Raw genomic sequence first — 18064 nt, forward strand, 5'->3', positions numbered from 1 at the left:
TGAGGAGGTGCGACTGCACCCTGCGTGACGGGAGATGTCTCCCGTGACAGGAGAAAGCGCTAATTACATTTATATAGCAACTGAAAGGGATAGGGATTTGGGATAGGAGGCAGGGATAGTTACGTGGATGTCTTAGCCAGTAACAGCAAGATGCCTGCAGGGTTGTAGTGACCCCAGCCTCATCGAGGTCACGAGGTCATCAGTGGGGGTCAAGGTGGCAGCCCACTCGCAAAGGTCACTATAACAGGCGGCACATAAAGGAAGCAAAAGGTTGGTCACACGGCACCGCTCCTGTGCCAGGCAAGTCCACTACGGGCTCACTGTAGCCCGTGTTACTTGCCCCGCTCCTGTGCCAGGTAAGTCCACTACGGGCTCACTATAGCCCGTGTTACTTGCCCCGCTCCTGTGCCAGGTAAGTCCACTACGGGCTCACTATAGCCCGTGTTACTTGCACCGCTCCTGTGCCAGGTAAGTCCACTACGGGCTCACTATAGCCCGTGCTACTTGCCCCGCTCCTGTGCCAGGTAAGTCCACTACGGGCTCACTATAGCCCGTGCTACTTGCACCGCTCCTGTGCCAGGTAAGTCCACTACGGGCTCACTATAGCCCGTGCTACTTGCCCCGCTCCTGTGCCAGGTAAGTTCCGGGCTCACCATAGCCTGTGCTACTTGGAACTTGTTCCAAGTAGCTGAAGCTATAACAACAACAAACAACAGTAAGCAAAATAAACAGTCAATACATTCACATGAAGGAACACACGTGTACATGAAAAGCACGCATGATAGCACGACACGATAGCACGCATGATAGCACGACACGATAGCACGCATGATAGCACGACACGATAGCACGACACGATAGCACGCACGATAGCATGACACGATAGCACAACACGATAGCACGCATGATAGCTCGAGATGATAGTACGTAAATTCCCTGTACACGTATGAGGTCACTATGTAAATACTATGGTTAAATTTACTGCATATAGGTACTAATTATCTAATTTACCTCATTTTACCTGAGGGGCCACTAACCCTGTAGTGGTCTCGACGAGGACAGGAAGCCGGCGGTTTGTCGAAAGTCCCCCCCCCCCCCATTTGCCTCGAAATGCCTTCGACATTTAGATATGTATATCGTAATTCTTACATCATGCCTACTGTTCCAGCATATTCTCCAAAAATAATAGTACGTAAAGCGACAGGGTATGTCGCTTTACGTACATAAAGCATATGTACAAAAAGCGCTTTACATAAAGCATATGTACATAGAGTGCTTTACATAAAGCATATGTACGACAATTAACTGTTACACGCTAAAAAAAGGTCCTTATTTGTGATATTAATATTCTATAAGGGAGGAGAAAGATGGCGACGAAAAATATATGTACTCAATTTGTCCAATTATTCTTAAGTCTAAGACAGACTAGACCGTGTTGATAGTTAAGTTGTTGCCGTTTTTGTTAAGTCCTGTTTACACTAATAGTGCAAAACCTGAATGTTCAATTAATTCACAGCAGTTCGATCTGACCGCAGGCGCAACCAGACTGGAGACGCCGCTAACACACTAATATCATATTTCCTTATTCTGGATTGTTGTTGTTTTAGATTCATCTACTCAGAACAGAAGTTCCAAGTAGCACGGGCTATGGTGAGCCTGAATTATTCTGGAGTTTTCATATTATTTATATAATCCACTCCATCCCTTCCATATGGATGCCATTCGTCTCTACAACAGCACTGCCTCTTTTACTCCATATGAGTTAATTGACGATTTGGACTATGTTTTGCAATCGAAAAATAAAGTTTTGTGAGGAAGCCTGATTTTTAAGTATCCCATGAAACCACTTTCTTTATTAAAGGGAACATAAAAAATGGGTTCATTTTGCCTACGAATTATAGGGTAAACATTCCTAAAACGTGTCGCCACTTTCTGGTTTGGCGCCTCGCAAAGAAAGCCTGTGATTCTTTTTTAACTCCTCTTAGCCAAAAGCGAGGTTATACTCATGTGATGACCCATCCACATATTGGATCTGATTTTGGTAAACAAAGAGGCCCTTCAATCACTACGTTGAAGTGCGAAAATAAACTGTTTGTTTCACCACAATGCTTGGTCGACGCAAGTGCCATATCCCTATAGTCAGAAGCTTAAACTTTCATACTAGCATTATGGTGCTGTTGTGTGTGTGGCCACATTCATAATAGTAATCTGTCTTTACCTCTCCGGTGTCCACACGCTGGGGCAGGCGTGGAGGGACCCAATAGTCAACGCTATACTGTTCGACACAGAACATTTACAGAATAATGATATCTCTTTACACGTTGAATCTACGTGGACACATATAAGTATCCCCAAGAATCCACATAGAGATATGCATAAGCCTCCTCAAGAAATCACATGGACAATTATACAAGCCTCTCCGAGAGGACATATGGATACATATACAAGACTCATACCGCATCCACATAGACACATTAAAGGCTCCACAAGAAGCTACATGGAATATGAGCCTCTCCCCCCAAAAAAAAATTCATATGGATACATATATAAGCTTCTACAAGAATCCACATGGATACATATGTAAGCCTCCATATGCATCCACATATATAAGCCAAGTACAGCACATTTTCCTAAAACGATAGTACTTATAGTAACTATTTGGTCGAAAGAACCAATAATCCATTATGGACCACAACAAACTTTACGTTTTGTAAATTTAATGTTAAAAAACCTGGAAAAATATAGCTAGAAATCAAGCTTAATAATTTCTAAGCTTACTATGGGTCAAATATGTTCTATATTAAGCCAAAGATAGCGTGTATTAGACTAAAGATTGATAGGGCACGTTACGTTAAGTTCTATATTTATAATGCAGTTAAAAAAGTTTCAAATATGTCGAAAATCAATAATAAAAAATGTAACTTTCTGGTGGTCCATCACTACATACTGGTGGTGCTTTCGACCAAATAGTTACTGCGAGGATTTTAATTTTAGGAAGATGGATTTCCACATACACAAATGTAGGGAGTTATTTAAGGGAGAAAACATGGAAACAATTATTGCAGTGTTATGATTAACATAAAATTCTTTTATTTAAAAAGAATGCTACAATTTGATCAATTTACTTATATTAGGCTATTTGTTTATTTCCTGCTGTTGATATTGATCATTGATTTATACAATGCAATCAGCATCTATACGATTTTGTCTGTCTTACCTAGACAAAGCTTGAGTTTCTCTCACATATACTGAAGCGGGTTATTGAGTGCTCAACCACAAAATGTGATTGAAGTGTTTTAACAATTAAAAATTACAATCCCATTACATTCATCATTCCTAAATTTACTAGGCAGGGGAGCAGCCACAGTACATAGTGAGTGATTCGAGCACTCAACCACAGGTGATTAAAAAGCTTTTTTTTTATAAATTCAGGTTATAATATCACATATAACTTTTGCGTTACATAGTAAATCTGGGGAGGGGGTGGGGGTAGGCTGGGCCAGATTCACGAAGCGGTTACGCAACTACTTACGAACGTGTACCTCTTTCCTCAATCTTTGACGCCTTTAGTTACATTTATGAAACAGTTTACAAGCATGAAAACTTCCCAATCAACTATTGTTATTCTTATAAACAGCCTCCTAGTGCTTCGGAGCTCATTAACTGTTTAATTATTGTAAACAAAGCCGCCAAAGATTGAGAAAAGATGTACAGGTTCGTAACTGCTTCGTGAATCTGGGGTACAGGTCCAGTATGTCACCGAATGTTTCAATGTGCATAAAACATTTCCAGAGTTCAGGGAATCTTAACCCAGGGGACCGGAAGTCAGTCAATATAAAACATTCAACAATATGTTACATGTCAAATGAGGCAAAAGCTGTCCTCAGATGTGAAGAGTTACGATGAAACCATTTCAACATAAATGAGTATTGATGATGGTGTTAATTATCAACGTCATTGGTCAGAGCGTCCTATTCATCTTTAATGAGTCATTATTAATATGTTCTAATCCAATCATCAGTTTTAAGAACAGCTTGACACTAATGCTGAGAATGAAGGTGGCGACGTTTCGGCCCTGTCTTGGAGCCTTATCATCTTGATAAGCGTCACGACGTGATAAGGGTTTAGGAAAGACCGAAACGTTGTCACTTTCGTTCTATAGGTGTGAGTTGGGTTACTTGATTTTTTTTTTTGAGATATATATACAAGAGTTGTTACATTCTTGTACAGCCACTAGTACGCGTAGCGTTTCGGGCAAGTTCTTAATCCTATGGTCCCTGGAATACGACCCCCTGCCGCGAAGAATCGTTTATTTATTTGATACTAAATATTGTTGCAGCCTGATCTGGTAGCCTAATCTAGCAGCTTAATCTAGCTGCTTAATCTAGCAGCTTAATCTAGCTGCTTAATCTAGCTGCTTAATCTAGTAGCTTAATCTAGCAGACTAATCTAGCTGCTTAATCTAACTGCTTAATGTAGCAGCCTAATCTAGCTGCTTAATCTAGCAGCTTAATCTAGCTGCTTAATCTAGCTGCTTAATCTAGTAGCTTAATCTAGCAGCCTAATCTAGCTGCTTAATCTAACTGCTTAATGTAGCAGCCTAATCTAGCTGCTTAATCTAGCAGCTTAATCTAGCTGCTTAATCTAGCAGCTTAATCTAGCAGCTTAATCTAGCAACTTAATCTAGCAAACTAATCTAGCAGCCTAATCTAGCAGCTTAAGCTAGCAGCCTAATCTAGCAGCTTAATCTAGCAAACTAATCTAGCAGCCTAATCTAGCAGCTTAATCTAGCAAACTAATCTAGCAAACTAATCTAGCAGCCTAATCTTCATCTGACAGCTCCAGATCAACCCGTTCTCGCAAATTTAATAAGTCAATATTGACTTATTAAATATGTGCATAGGTGACATACTTAACATAATAGATACCCTTAAAAAGATTCATAGAAAACACCGACCTTACCTAACCTTGTTAGTATCTTAAGATAAGCATCTTATTGCTTCGTAATTGCAATTATTACCTAACCTATAATAGGTATAGGTTAAGTAATAATTGTAATTACGAAGCAATAAGATGCTTATCTTAAGATACTAACAAGGTTAGGTAAGGTCGGTGTTTTCTATGAATCTTTTTAAGGTATATCTATTATGTTTAGTATATCACCTATGCACGTAGTTAATAAGTCAATATTGACTTTACGAATTTGCGAGAACGGGTTGCCATCTGACAGTTGTGGTCCCAGCTCTGTACTTAATATTTCCTTAACCACTTGTTAGTAGTCTCTTAATCCTTGCGATGGTTAAGTAGTGATTGTTAGGATGTAGTTCACCGTCAGTTTCATTTATTGAAATTTACTCGACTTGTGTTTGATGAAGAATAATTTGGTAGTTATCTGAGGCACAGTTTGATTGTTAGTGTGGTCTGAGGTATAGCTATTGGTAGCTATTGATTCCAGAATCAAATTAATAGTACAATAAGTGGCTTAATGGCGGTCCATCACTACATATTGGTACTTTAGCCCAAATAGGTTGCTATAAGTACTATCATTTTAGGAAAATGGGTTGAATTGTCCTATTAATCTTTAGATTAACCTAACTAAACCTATTAATCTTTGCTTCACAGCCATACTATGGATATCAACCTTCTTAATTCGATATCACTTTACTTGTAATTATGTTCTGAAAATAAGATTTGTGGGAATTTGGAGAATTCGGATATCGAGGGTAAGAAACTATCAACAAAGCCTAAATCATTTAAAGAATACAGTTCTAGAATTACCTTTGATAACGTGATGATAGATATTTTAACAGTTGATATCTACATGTTTACCAGGATAGAATTAGGAGAACAAAATAGATTGTTTTGACAGAAAACAGCCTCATCCTGGTGACACTTCTTGTCACTCCCATACACAGCACCATCCCTCCCCCCCCCACATACTCCCATACACAGCACCAGCCCTCCCCCCACATACTCCCATACACAGCACCATACACCCCCCATACACAGCCCCATTAACCCCCCATACACAACCCCATCACGCCTCCACCATCAGCGCAAAATGTGACGTCATAACATCAGCTGACAGGGAGGCCGCGTGACCCCGGCTTCAGTATCCGGTCAGCCGTCGTGGCGCGAGGACCTCAGACGTCGTCTCCCGCCTTCATTCCTTCGACTTAACTGTGACCGTTGCTTATCCCTGGCGTGCACGCGCGCGCGCGTTTGAGTGCAGTATCCAGGATATATACTGCGTATAATATATATATATTATACACTATATAAGTGCAGATTTATAATGAATTATGTGACAATTGAATATTGTTATAGGGTTGATTGACACGGCTTGACGCGAATGAAACAATATCATCATTTATGATAAACGTTTTTAAAGTCAATTTATCTTAGTAGGTTGTTTAAGTTCTGGCTAGAAAATAGTCCAGCACCTATGTTAAGTTTGTGATACTGTAACTGTGGATGAAAAGCTTGTTGATAACGTGAAGAGTCGCTTAGTGCGGCTGTTGACCCCTGTTGGAGTGCCAGAGGCACTGGTCGAGGTGGGTGGTTGGCACTGGTCGAGGTGGGTGGTTGGCACTGGTCGAGGTAGGTGGTTGGCACTGGTCGAGGTGGGTGGTTGGCACTGGTCAAGGTGGGTGGTTGGCACTGGTCGAGGTGGGTGGTTGGCACTGGTCGAGGTAGGTGGTTGGCACTGGTCGAGGTGGGTGGTTGGCACTAGTCGAGGTGGGTGGTTGGCACTGGTCGAGGTGGGTGGTTGGCACTGGTCGAGGTAGGTGGTTGGCACTGGTCAAGGTGGGTGGTTGGCACTGGTCAAGGTGGGTGGTTGGCACTGGTCGAGGTGGGTGGTTGGCACTGGTCGAGGTGGGTGGTTGGCACTGGTCGAGGTAGGTGGTTGGCACTGGTCGAGGTGGGTGGTTGGCACTGGTCGAGGTAGGTGGTTGGCACTGGTCGAGGTGGGTGGTTGGCACTGGTCGAGGTGGGTGGTTGGCACTGGTCGAGGTGGGTGGTTGGCACTGGTCGAGGTAGGTGGTTGGCACTGGTCGAGGTGGGTGGTTGGCACTGGTCGAGGTGGGTGACTGGCACTGGTCGAGGTGGGTGGCTGGCACTGGTCGAGGTGGGTGGCTGGCACTGGTCGAGGTGGGTGACTGGCACTGGTCGAAGTGGATAACTGGCACTGGTCTAGGTGGGAGACTGTCTTCGAAAATTTAATACTCTAACCAGAATGAATACATCAGAAGTAAGCATCAGAACTACAAAAAACATGATTTATATCAGAATTCATGAAAATCATGAGGGGGGTCACTGAACATGTCAATGTCTCTTAAAGTATGGCATTAGGGTCAACCATGACTCGCATACCCCCATGATTCATCCTGGAAAGTTGGGTGAAACTAGCCCAAGGCATCTGGTCTCCAATCTTTAACAAACACACATACATTATCTCGTGGATGTATAATATACACCAATACATTTATATTATTTTATTATTTTCCTGTTTGTCAAAAGTTGAAGGGGCTGGCCTCATTAAACTTTGCAGGGTAACTATTGGGTACGCGTTAGAGGACTGTCATAGGCTAAATGGGGTCTGCCCCATTAACATCTTTGAAGAAGGGTCGACTCCCATGGTAACCCTATGAACTCCACGGAGATGAAACAGAGGATGCAGAGCCCATAGAGTTTTTCTCAATATGTTCGTAACAATACACAGCTAAATATCTCCCAAACAAACTTTTCAACACAAATCATTTTCTTCTAGGAATATGCACTATTATTCACTGATCTCGAGAACATTAACAGAAATTTCCTGCTAGCAATAATTTGCCCGTACTCACATAAACCAGACGATTCTTTCACCGTTTCAAAGGTTTCTCAAGCTAGGCATTTACCAGAGTAATGGGTAACTACTCTATTGTTTAGTATTTCACACTACTGAGCTCCTCTCACTGGCAACCACCCACACATTACACAATTACATTTTTTATGAGAGAGACAGACATATAGACAGAGACTAAGACAGGCAAAGACAGAGTGACAAAGAAACAGACAGATAAAGGAAGAAAAGAGAGAAAAAGACACAGTAGATGGATGATCACTCTTCTGAAGATGTATTATTAAATACGAAAGTACTTAAGGAAATTCCTGTTTCAATTCTTCCTTCGCGGTCTGACACTATATATACAGTATATATATATATATATATATATATATATATATATATATATATATATATATATATATATATATATATATATATATATATGTCGTACCTAGTAGCCAGAATGCACTTCTCAGCCAACTATGCAAGGCCCGATTTGCCTAATAAGCCAAGTTTTCATGAATTAATGTTTTTTCGACTACCTAACCTAACCTAACCTAACTTTTTCGGCTACCTAACCTAACCTAACTTATAAAGATAGGTTAGGTTAGGTTAGGTAGGGTTGGTTAGGTTCGGTCCTATATCTACGTTAATTTTAACTCAAATAAAAAAAAATTAACCACATACATAATGAAATGGGTAGCTTTATCATTTCATAAGAAAAAAATTAGAGAAAATATATTAATTCATGAAAACTTGGCTTATTAGGCAAATCGGGCCATGCATAGTAGGCTGAGAAGTGCGTTCTGGCTACTAGGTACGACATATATATATATATATATATATATATATATATATATATATATATATATATATATATATATATAATGCGAACAAGCTTGAATGGTCTCCCAAGCATATATGCAATTGAAAACTCCACACCCCAGAAGAATATTTATATATATACATATATAACCCCCTTTGAACAAATCCACAAGGGCCGTGACGAGGATTCAAGGGGTCATAATCCCCTCTCTTCAAGAAAATTTAGTATTGCGAGGCAATACTGAAAAAAACTAAAAATTCTACGGAACCAAATCCCTAATAATAAACTTCGTGAAAATCAGATTTCATTAACATCGCTGGGGGTCGTTACAGATGCCGATAATTCTTAAATGGTAGCACTGGGCGCAACAACTACAGGCCTATAACAATCAATACCTCCCATGTGTCATCCTGCAAAGTTTGGTGAGGCTTGCCTCAAGCGTTTAGCCTCCGACTTTAAACAGACACACAAAAATCACAATAGCGTGATGCATTAAATGAACAAATCCACAAGGGCCGTGCCGAGGATTCGAACCTGCGTCCGAGAGCATCTCAGTCGATTAAGGCAGCGTCAGGGATGCTCTCGGACGCAGGTTCGAATCCCCGTCACGGCTCTTGTGGATTTGTAAACACATACTATTTTATAGATAGAAATATTAGGCTTCCAAGTATACATTTGTATATTGTCTTCTCGTATCACCCAAACATATATTAAATATATTGGATACAACAATAACAAAATTTCATGAATTTAAAATTGACAACAAAATTTCATAAACGTATTATTACGGATATTAATATTTAAGTTTTATTTTGGTTTTAACAGTAATTAAAACAATAAAATTTGCCGCCAGCAGTCACCAGCACGGATATTATTTCCTCATTTAGTAGTTTGGAAAAATAAAAAAGATGCATTCATTGTGATGTTGGCTCGTGTTGTTTCTGCTATATGAGTCCATCAAGTGATATCTTGGTTATCTTGAGAGGAGGTTATCTTGAGATTATTCTGGGACTTAGCGTCCCCGCGGCCCGGTCCTCGATCAGGCCTCGGGGTACAGTTATTTCTCCTCTATGAGCCGGATAAATGAATTTTAATAACAGTTATTTCTGTTCTGCAATCCGGATGGTGTATTAATTTTATTATTTCTCCTCTATGAGCCGGATAAATGAATCTTTAGACAGGTTATTTCTCATCTATAGGCCGAATAATTGAGCAGTGTATGAGACAGATTGGTTCGAGTTACATGTAATCCGGACCAATATCCGACTCCTAGTGGGATATTGGTAGGTAGACTGAAGGCAGGAATCGAACTACGACTCCATCTTCAATGCGTTCGCATAAGGTACCACGTTGCACAATTTGATTTCTCATTTGTATGAGAAGTCCCTCACTTAGCATCTCTTGTTTGTGAAATTTACCTGAGGGCCTCCATCTATCTAGTGGCCTCGACGGGTACAGGACGCCGGCGGATTGTCACAAAGTTTCCACCCATTTTTCCTGATAATTTTTTGTCAACTGGATTTTGAACTGTAATAGTGACTAGGCATTTACGGCTTCGGCGGGTAGGAGGTTCTAAGGGTGAAAAAGTGTCTTCTGTTTTCTGTCCTACATTGTGGTGTGTTGAGCTTGAACCCGTTGTTGCTTGTTCCTGTTATATCTCACCTTTTGAAGAAACGGTCTGGATTAATATCCTCCAATTTGTCCAATATTTTTAAAAAGTTTCCATGAGATCATCAGTCATTTGTAGTCAGTTGTGTTGTTAGTACTCAGCCTGTCCTCGTATGATTGACGACTTAATTCTGGGATGATTTTTGTCACTCTGTGTTGTACTTTCTCCAAACCAGATATGTTCATTTGATGCCTCTACACCATCTCTCTTTTGTGACACAGATGAAGCCTCTACATTATCGCTTCCCTGTGACACATTACTGGATTTTTGATGGGATCCATATTTTTTTCTGTGCTGTTTTGTTTCTGATTATGTCAACTCTATTTGTAGAATTTGTAGTCAAACTCTTTAATACTGCTTTGGAACTCTCGCAAAATGCATAGTCAATATAAAGTCACTACGCAACATATTTATTCTTGCGTGGCTGTAAATATTTACCGCAATGTGTATACGCAAATGATACGCATAGCCTGGAACTAGGGATAAGGGGCTTGAGGCCAGGAACCATGGATAAGGGGCTTGAGGTATGGAACCAGGGATAAGGGGCTTGAGGCCTGGAAGGTCGAACCTGTGACCTGGAACCTGGAAGATGGTTGATCAAGATAATTAAGAAGCTGCGGACCTGGAGAAAACAAATGATTAATACCCAACCTGCTCTTCACTGAGTCTCAGGGACATTCTGCACTAATTACTCTCGCAACACTTGATAACCATCTGGACTGGTTGGTTCAGCGACGGGTTATATTCTTGCAGGGTCCGAGTTCGATTGCCAGTGCGTGGAAGTGGTTGGGAAACAGTCCTTCAGTGCGTCTTCATGTTTTCGCTTTTTGTCCTCATATTCCAGTTCCTTGTCCTCATATCCCAGCTCCTGGTCCTCATATCCCAGCTCCTGGTTCTCATATCCCAGCACCTGGTCCTCATATCCCAGCTCCTGGTCCTCATATCCCAGCTCCTTGTCCTCATATCCCAGCTCGTGGTCCTCATATGCCTGTTCCTTGTCCTCATATCCCAGCTCGTGGTCCTCATATGCCTGTTCCTTGTCCTCATATCCTAGCTCCTGGTCCTCATATCCCAGCTCCTTGTTCTCATATCCCAGCTCCTTGTCCTCATATCCCAGCTCCTTGTCCTATTATCCCAGCTCCTTGTCCTCATATCCCAGCTCCTTGTCCTCATATCCCATCATTGTCCTCATATCCCAGCTCCTTGCCCTCATATCCCAGCTCTTGGTCCTCATATTCCAGCTCCTTGTTCTCATATCCCAGCTCCTTTTCCTCATATCCCAGCTCCTGGTCCTCATATCCCAGCTCCTTTTCCTCATATCCCAGCTCATGGTCCTCATATACTAGCTCCTTGTCCTCATATCCCAGCTCCTCGTCCTCATATCTCAGCTCCTTGTCCTCATATCCCAGCTCCTTGTCCTCATATCCCAGCTCCTCCTCCTCATATCTCAGCTCCTTGTCCTCATATCCCAGCTCCTTGTCCTCATATCCCAGCTCCTGGTCCTCATATCCCAGCTCCTGGTCCTCATATCCCAGCTCCTGGTCTTCATATCCCAGCTCCTTGTCCTCATATCCCAGCTCCTTGTCCTCATATCCCAACTCCAAATGTTATACAATCCTATTGGTTTAGACCTTTCTCCTTTCTCGTAATTGAGAAATTTCCTTCTCATCTCACAATCCCAGGTTTGATTACCGGGATTGACAGAAGTGGTTGGGCATTCACCTAATGCACCTGTTCACCTAGTAGTAAACAGGTGCCCGGGAGTTAGGCAACTACGAATTCAGGCATAAATAAATATATAAATATATATATATATATATATATATATATATATATATATATATATATATATATATATATATATATATATATATATATATATATATATATATATATATATATATGTCGTACCTAGTAGCCAGAACGCACTTCTCAGCCTACTATGCAAGGCCCGATTTGCCTAATAAGCCAAGTTTTCATGAATTAATTGTTTTTCGACTACCTAACCTACCTAACCTAACCTAACCTAACTTTTTCGGCTACCTAACCTAACCTAACCTATAAAGATAGGTTAGGTTAGGTTAGGTAGGGTTGGTTAGTTTCGGTCGTATATCTACGGTAATTTTAACTCCAATAAAAAAAATTGACCTCATACATAATTAAATGGGTAGCTTTATCATTTCATAAGAAAAAAATTAGAGAAAATGTATTAATTCAGGAAAACTTGGCTTATTAGGCAAATCGGGCCTTGAATAATAGGCCAAAAAGTGCGTTCTGGCTACTAGGTACGACATATATATATATATATATATATATATATATATATATATATATATATATATATATATATATATATATATATATATATATATATATATATATATATATATATATATATATATATATAAGGCTTGAGATAGGACCAGGGTTGTTGTGGACGCTAATGGCATTGTTTCCGCCTTGATAGGACGGTTAGTAGGCACTCCCACCTCTTACAGTGCCAAACCGTTTCCACTCCCACCTCTCACAGTGCCAAATGATTTACACTCCCACCTCTCACAGTGCCAAACAGTGAGAATCAGCACGAAGAAGCTGCAGCCACCAGGGACAGGCAGACAGCGGGAGTTTGCACCGAAAAGTTGACACCAATATCATCATCAATCTTCCCGCGGTCCATCGGTGAGGACATGACGACCAGTGAGATGATGATGATGATACACAGAACTGATGAGGAGGGAAAGAAGTAAATCTCTATTGACAGAGGAGGAACTTGTGTTGATACTAGAGAGAGGTTGTTCCAGCTTGTAACTCTCTCTCTCTGTCTCTCTGTCTCTCTCTCTCTCCTTTCTTGGACTTCTCTATCCCTTTCTCTTTACGTTTCTAGTTCAGCACATTAGCGCAAGTTTCGACACCCTCATAGCTTCTTTCCTTCCTGTTAATCTAATCGTATCGTTTCAGTCCTTATCCGCTTTCGTTCATTCACTAATTTTCATTGACATCCTCTATATCCCCCTTTTCTTCCATGATTCCTCTACACTCAGTTCTTTCCTTTCTTTAAAGCCCCATTCCCTCCTTCTTAAGACTAGAGCTTCTCCCTTCTCGAGCCTCTTCTCACTAGTTTGCATCTGAATACTCTTCCTTCCTATCTTCGCCTACGGAAGCAGGAAAGATAGTGAAGGAGAGAGAGACAGAGAGAGAGAGAGAGAGAAACAGGAGAGCAAGCATCATAGCGCACAGCCTCCAGGCCTGAGAGACGAGATGATGATCTGCAAAGAGCTGTCCGTCAACCTGCTGTCTCTACTCATCTGGACCTCTGTCAACTCCTGTATTAACGGTAAGTAGATCTGCCACATTGACCAATGGGGTAACAGGAAGGGTTGCTTCTGTTAACTAGGAACCTCGAAGCCCATTGATTAACAGGTTTCATTGTACGACAGACCAATGAGTGCACAGTGAGTCTGTAAATAAATGAACAGCCATCTTACAGGTGTAAAAACAAACTGTTGGCTGTTCTTAGGCCGCTCAAGATTGTTGAAGACACTGCAGTAGACAGCCAGGGGCCAGATCCACGAAGCAGTTACACAAGCACTTACGATCCTGTCCATCTTTTCTCAATCTTTGGCGGCTTTGTTTGCAATTATTAAACCGTTAATGAGCTCCGAATCACCAGGAGGCTGTTTATAACAATAACAACAGTTGATTGGGAAGTTTTCATGCTTGTAAACTGTTTAATAAATGTAACCAAAGCTGTTAAAGATTGAGAAAAGATGTACACGTTCGTAAGTACTTGTGTAACTGATTCGTGAATCTGGCCCCTGATTATCTCCAACTTATTCTCATTACAAACTCTGAACAGTTGACACCCAAACTGTAAAGTGCTTATTTATACAGCCATTGATAATATATATTTATAGTTAATAAAAGCGCCAGAGTAAAATTATTGTGGATCCCTAAAGACGCAGAACTTAATAAAAGTTGATGATGCCCCTTGCCAACCTTGCAATATATATATAAAGAGATTGTGGAATATAAAATAGAGCTATCAATCAAAAGTTTTAAAAGTGTCATCAGAAGATAATTTTCAGACGAATTTGGAGGAAAAGAACACACTGGAGAGTGTGAGCAGGAACTAACCCATCCATTGTGTGCCAAAATTAAATATGTCAAATTTCTATGAGGGAACGTAATAGGGAAATCAGTAGACTAAAATGACTAGGCTACAAGTATCTCTAATGTTTAAGATTGTATTAAATCTAACTTGGGTGACAAGTGTTTGTACTAAGAATAAAGTCAAATACTTGACAAAATACAAAGTAGACAATGTCAAACGTAGGCCATTTAGACATAGAAATATTCTAACCATGCATGAAATGGAACAACATTTTGTATTTAATGATAAAATCTGCGAAATTCATTCAGTGTATTTGTATTTCGTTTCTTGCATATAGGGGAAAATATATAAGGAACTTATAAGACCTTACATTCTATAAAATAATATATATATATGTTTATCACTACAAACATAAGCATCAATATTTATGTTACCCCGTAATATGAGAATGTTGAACATGACGTAAACAATTATACCTGAACGACTAAGCTGCAGTACAAGCAGTGGTTCAGGTACCATCAATATATTTAGTATCAAATACAGATTTTTTTTAATTGAACTATCAAGGGAAAGCGTCAAGCCATTACGACTATATAGCACTGACAAGGGGTCAGGATAAGGATTTGGGATGGGACGGGGGGGGGAAGGAATGGTGCCCAATCACTTATGGACGGTCAGGGATTGAACGCCGACCTGAATGACGCAAGACCGTCGCTCTACCGTCCAGGGCAAGTGAGAGTACAACTGTAACAGCAACAGCCACTTTTTTCTGTAATCCTTTCTTACACAGGACATCTCGAGTAGTCATAATATCACGAAAATGATGTACTTTAACGTGCTCGAACCTAACCTAACTGATGAACCCACGCATAGAAAACGTGATTGTTTGCGAGTTGCTATGATTTATAGTACATCATATTTTGTCCATTGGGAATTTTGCCGTATTATTTGATAGGACTGGCTGCAGGATGAGTATATGATGTGCACAATAAACAAAACACCGTCGAAGGCAACACTCAAAACCTACGTTTCATAAGAAGTCATAAACGCCAAAACTCTGCTGAGCTTTAAAATCCAGCTTGAAAAATCCATCTGGACCAATAGGAAAGGGGACCTTTGACAAGCCACCGGCTTCCTGTTCTCATCACGAGAGTGTTAGTGGCCTCAGGTAAATTCATGTAATAACAGAAATGGCAACATTATATAACAGAAAACGAGACTTGGAAGTAGGATAAACTGATGTAAATGTATATACACTGCCCTGATACTGTAATATAAAGCATCGAACACTTTATATAGGGCATACGTAAATCTGTGTATCTATGTATTTACGTATGTAGGTTAGCTTAGCATTTTAAAAGCACCGAATCACCTTCTGTGGTTGATTGTTCAATAAACCCTTGAACTATATGTTTAACACATCTCTAACCCTGTCCATGGAGGACAGAAGAATATATATATATGCTGGTTAGCATTGTAAATGTGTGGCCACGTCTGTGGTAGAAAATAATAATAATAAAAACTGTAATATAAACCATACACTTTCTCTATTGTTACTCAAAATCCACTAAAAGTAAAGCGTAATCCTGACTCCATTATCTTGCGGCATAAGTGGGTTTTTTGGGGGGAGAGACTCCATTATTTTACAATTTTGCCAAACTTCTTTATCTTGGAAAATTTGCTCTTAATATGTGTCTCAAAATTCTTGCTGTGTTGACTATTTTCCGAAACAAATACTTGCAAAAGTGTGTGTAATTCTGAAGTGTTTATATCTGCAGCAATATGTGAAGACACTCTCCTTGCACTCATATTAATATATGTATTTTTTGGCTAATTTGGGAGACGTTGCTTCACCTAGAACAGCATGTTTCACCTTGTAGAACAACCTGTTTCACCCTGTAGAACAGTCTGTGTTTCACCTTGTAGAACAGTCTGTGTTTCACCTTGTAGAACAGTCTGTGTTTCACCTTGTAGAACAGTCTGTGTTTCACCTTGTAGAACAGTCTGTGTTTCACCTAGTAGAACAACCTGTTTCACCCTGTAGAACAACCTGTTTCACCCTGTAGAACAGTCTGTGTTTCACCTTGTAGAACAGTCTGTGTTTCACCTTGTAGAACAGTCTGTGTTTCACCTTGTAGAACAGTCTGTGTTTCACCTTGTAGAACAGTCTGTGTTTCATCCTGTAGAACAGTCTGTGTTTCACCCTGTAGAACAGTCTGTGTTTCACCTTGTAGAACAGTCTGTGTTTCATCCTGTAGAACAGTTTATGTTTCATCTTGTAGAACAGTCTGTGTTTCACTCTGTAGAACAGTCTGTGTTTCACCCTGTAGAACAGTCTGTGTTTCACCCTGTAGAACAGTCTGTGTTTCATCCTGTAGAACAGTCTGTGTTTTACCTTGTAGAACAGTCTGTGTTTCACCTTGTAGAACAGTTTATGTTTCACCTTGAAGAACAGTCTGTGTTTCACCCTGTAGAACAGTCTGTGTTTCACCTTGTACAACAGTTTATGTTTCACCTTGTAGAACTGTCTGTGTTTCACCCTGCAGAACTGTGTTTCACCTTGTAGAACAGTCTGTGTTTCACCCTGTAGAACAGTCTGTGTTTCACCCTGTAGAACTGTCTGTGTTTCACCTTGTAGAACAGTCTGTGTTTCACCCTGTAGAACAGTCTGTGTTTCACCCTGAAGAACAGTCTGCGTTTCACCCTGTAGAACAGTCTGTGTTTCACCTTGTGGAACAGTCTGTGTTTTACCCTATAGAACAGTCTGTGTTTCACCCTGTAGAACTGTCTGTGTTTCACCTTGTAGAACAGTCTGTGTTTCACCCTGTAGAACAGTCTGTGTTTCACCCTGTAGAACAGTCTGTGTTTCACCCTGTAGAACAGTCTGTGTTTCACCCTATAGAACAGTCTGTGTTTCACCCTGTAGAACTGTCTGTGTTTCACCTTGTAGAACAGTCTGTGTTTCACCCTGTAGAACAGTCTGCGTTTCACCCTGTAGAACAGTCTGTGTTTCACCCTATAGAACAGTCTGTGTTTCACCCTGTAGAACTGTCTGTTTTTCATCTTGTAGAACAGTCTGTGTTTCACCCTGTAGAACAGTCTGCGTTTCACCCTGTAGAACAGTCTGTGTTTCACCCTATAGAACAGTCTGTGTTTCACCCTGTAGAACAGTCTGTGTTTCACCTTGTAGAACAGTCTGTGTTTCAAAGGCAGAGTGTGTTTCAGGATGTTGAACACGTTCAGTGCATCAACTAGTCGTAGACTGCAGTGTCTATCGTGCAATCAGTGTCTATCGTGCAATCAGTGTCTATCGTGCAATCAGTGTCTATCGTGCAATCAGTGTCTATCGTGCAATTAGTGCCTATCGTGCAATCAGTGCCTATCGTGCAATCAGTGTCTATCGTGCAATCAGTGTCTATCGTGCAATCAGTGTCTATCGTGCAATCAGTGTCTATCGTGCAATTAGTGCCTATCGTGCAATCAGTGCCTATCGTGCAATCAGTGTCTATCGTGCAATCAGTGTCTATCGTGCAATCAGTGTCTATCGTGCAATCAGTGTCTATCGTGCAATCAGTGCCTATCGTGCAATCAGTGTCTATCGTGCAAGCAGCTAACAGTTAGTGTAGT

The 18064-nt window shown here is 40.7% G+C and overlaps 2 protein-coding genes across 3 annotated transcripts in view; one reads left to right on the forward strand and one right to left on the reverse strand.

Moving 5' to 3' along the window:
* Window positions 1–6123: 6123 nt before the first annotated feature.
* Window positions 6124–18064, forward strand: part of LOC123768730 (zwei Ig domain protein zig-8) — a 319496-nt gene continuing 307555 nt past the window's right edge. Inside the window, exons 1-2 of one of the 2 annotated variants that reach the window (XM_069317114.1) lie at window positions 6124–6182; window positions 12889–13660. In XM_069317114.1, coding sequence (XP_069173215.1) covers window positions 13585–13660 — 76 coding nt within the window. In that variant the 5' untranslated portion in view covers window positions 6124–6182; window positions 12889–13584. Of the gene's footprint in view, window positions 6183–12780; window positions 13661–18064 lie in introns of those variants that run through there. The other variant, XM_045759446.2, reaches the window with a different exon arrangement.
* LOC123769525 (uncharacterized) lies at window positions 6642–10089 on the reverse strand. Its single transcript, XM_045760740.1, has 2 exons — window positions 10076–10089; window positions 6642–7194 (listed from the first exon to the last, which is right to left on the reverse strand). Exons 1-2 carry the CDS (start codon window positions 10087–10089, stop codon window positions 6642–6644), a joined length of 567 nt encoding a protein of 188 aa, XP_045616696.1.

The sequence above is a fragment of the Procambarus clarkii genome, chromosome 86 (assembly GCF_040958095.1).
Source record: "Procambarus clarkii isolate CNS0578487 chromosome 86, FALCON_Pclarkii_2.0, whole genome shotgun sequence".
In the NCBI taxonomy this organism is placed as follows: domain Eukaryota; kingdom Metazoa; phylum Arthropoda; class Malacostraca; order Decapoda; family Cambaridae; genus Procambarus; species Procambarus clarkii.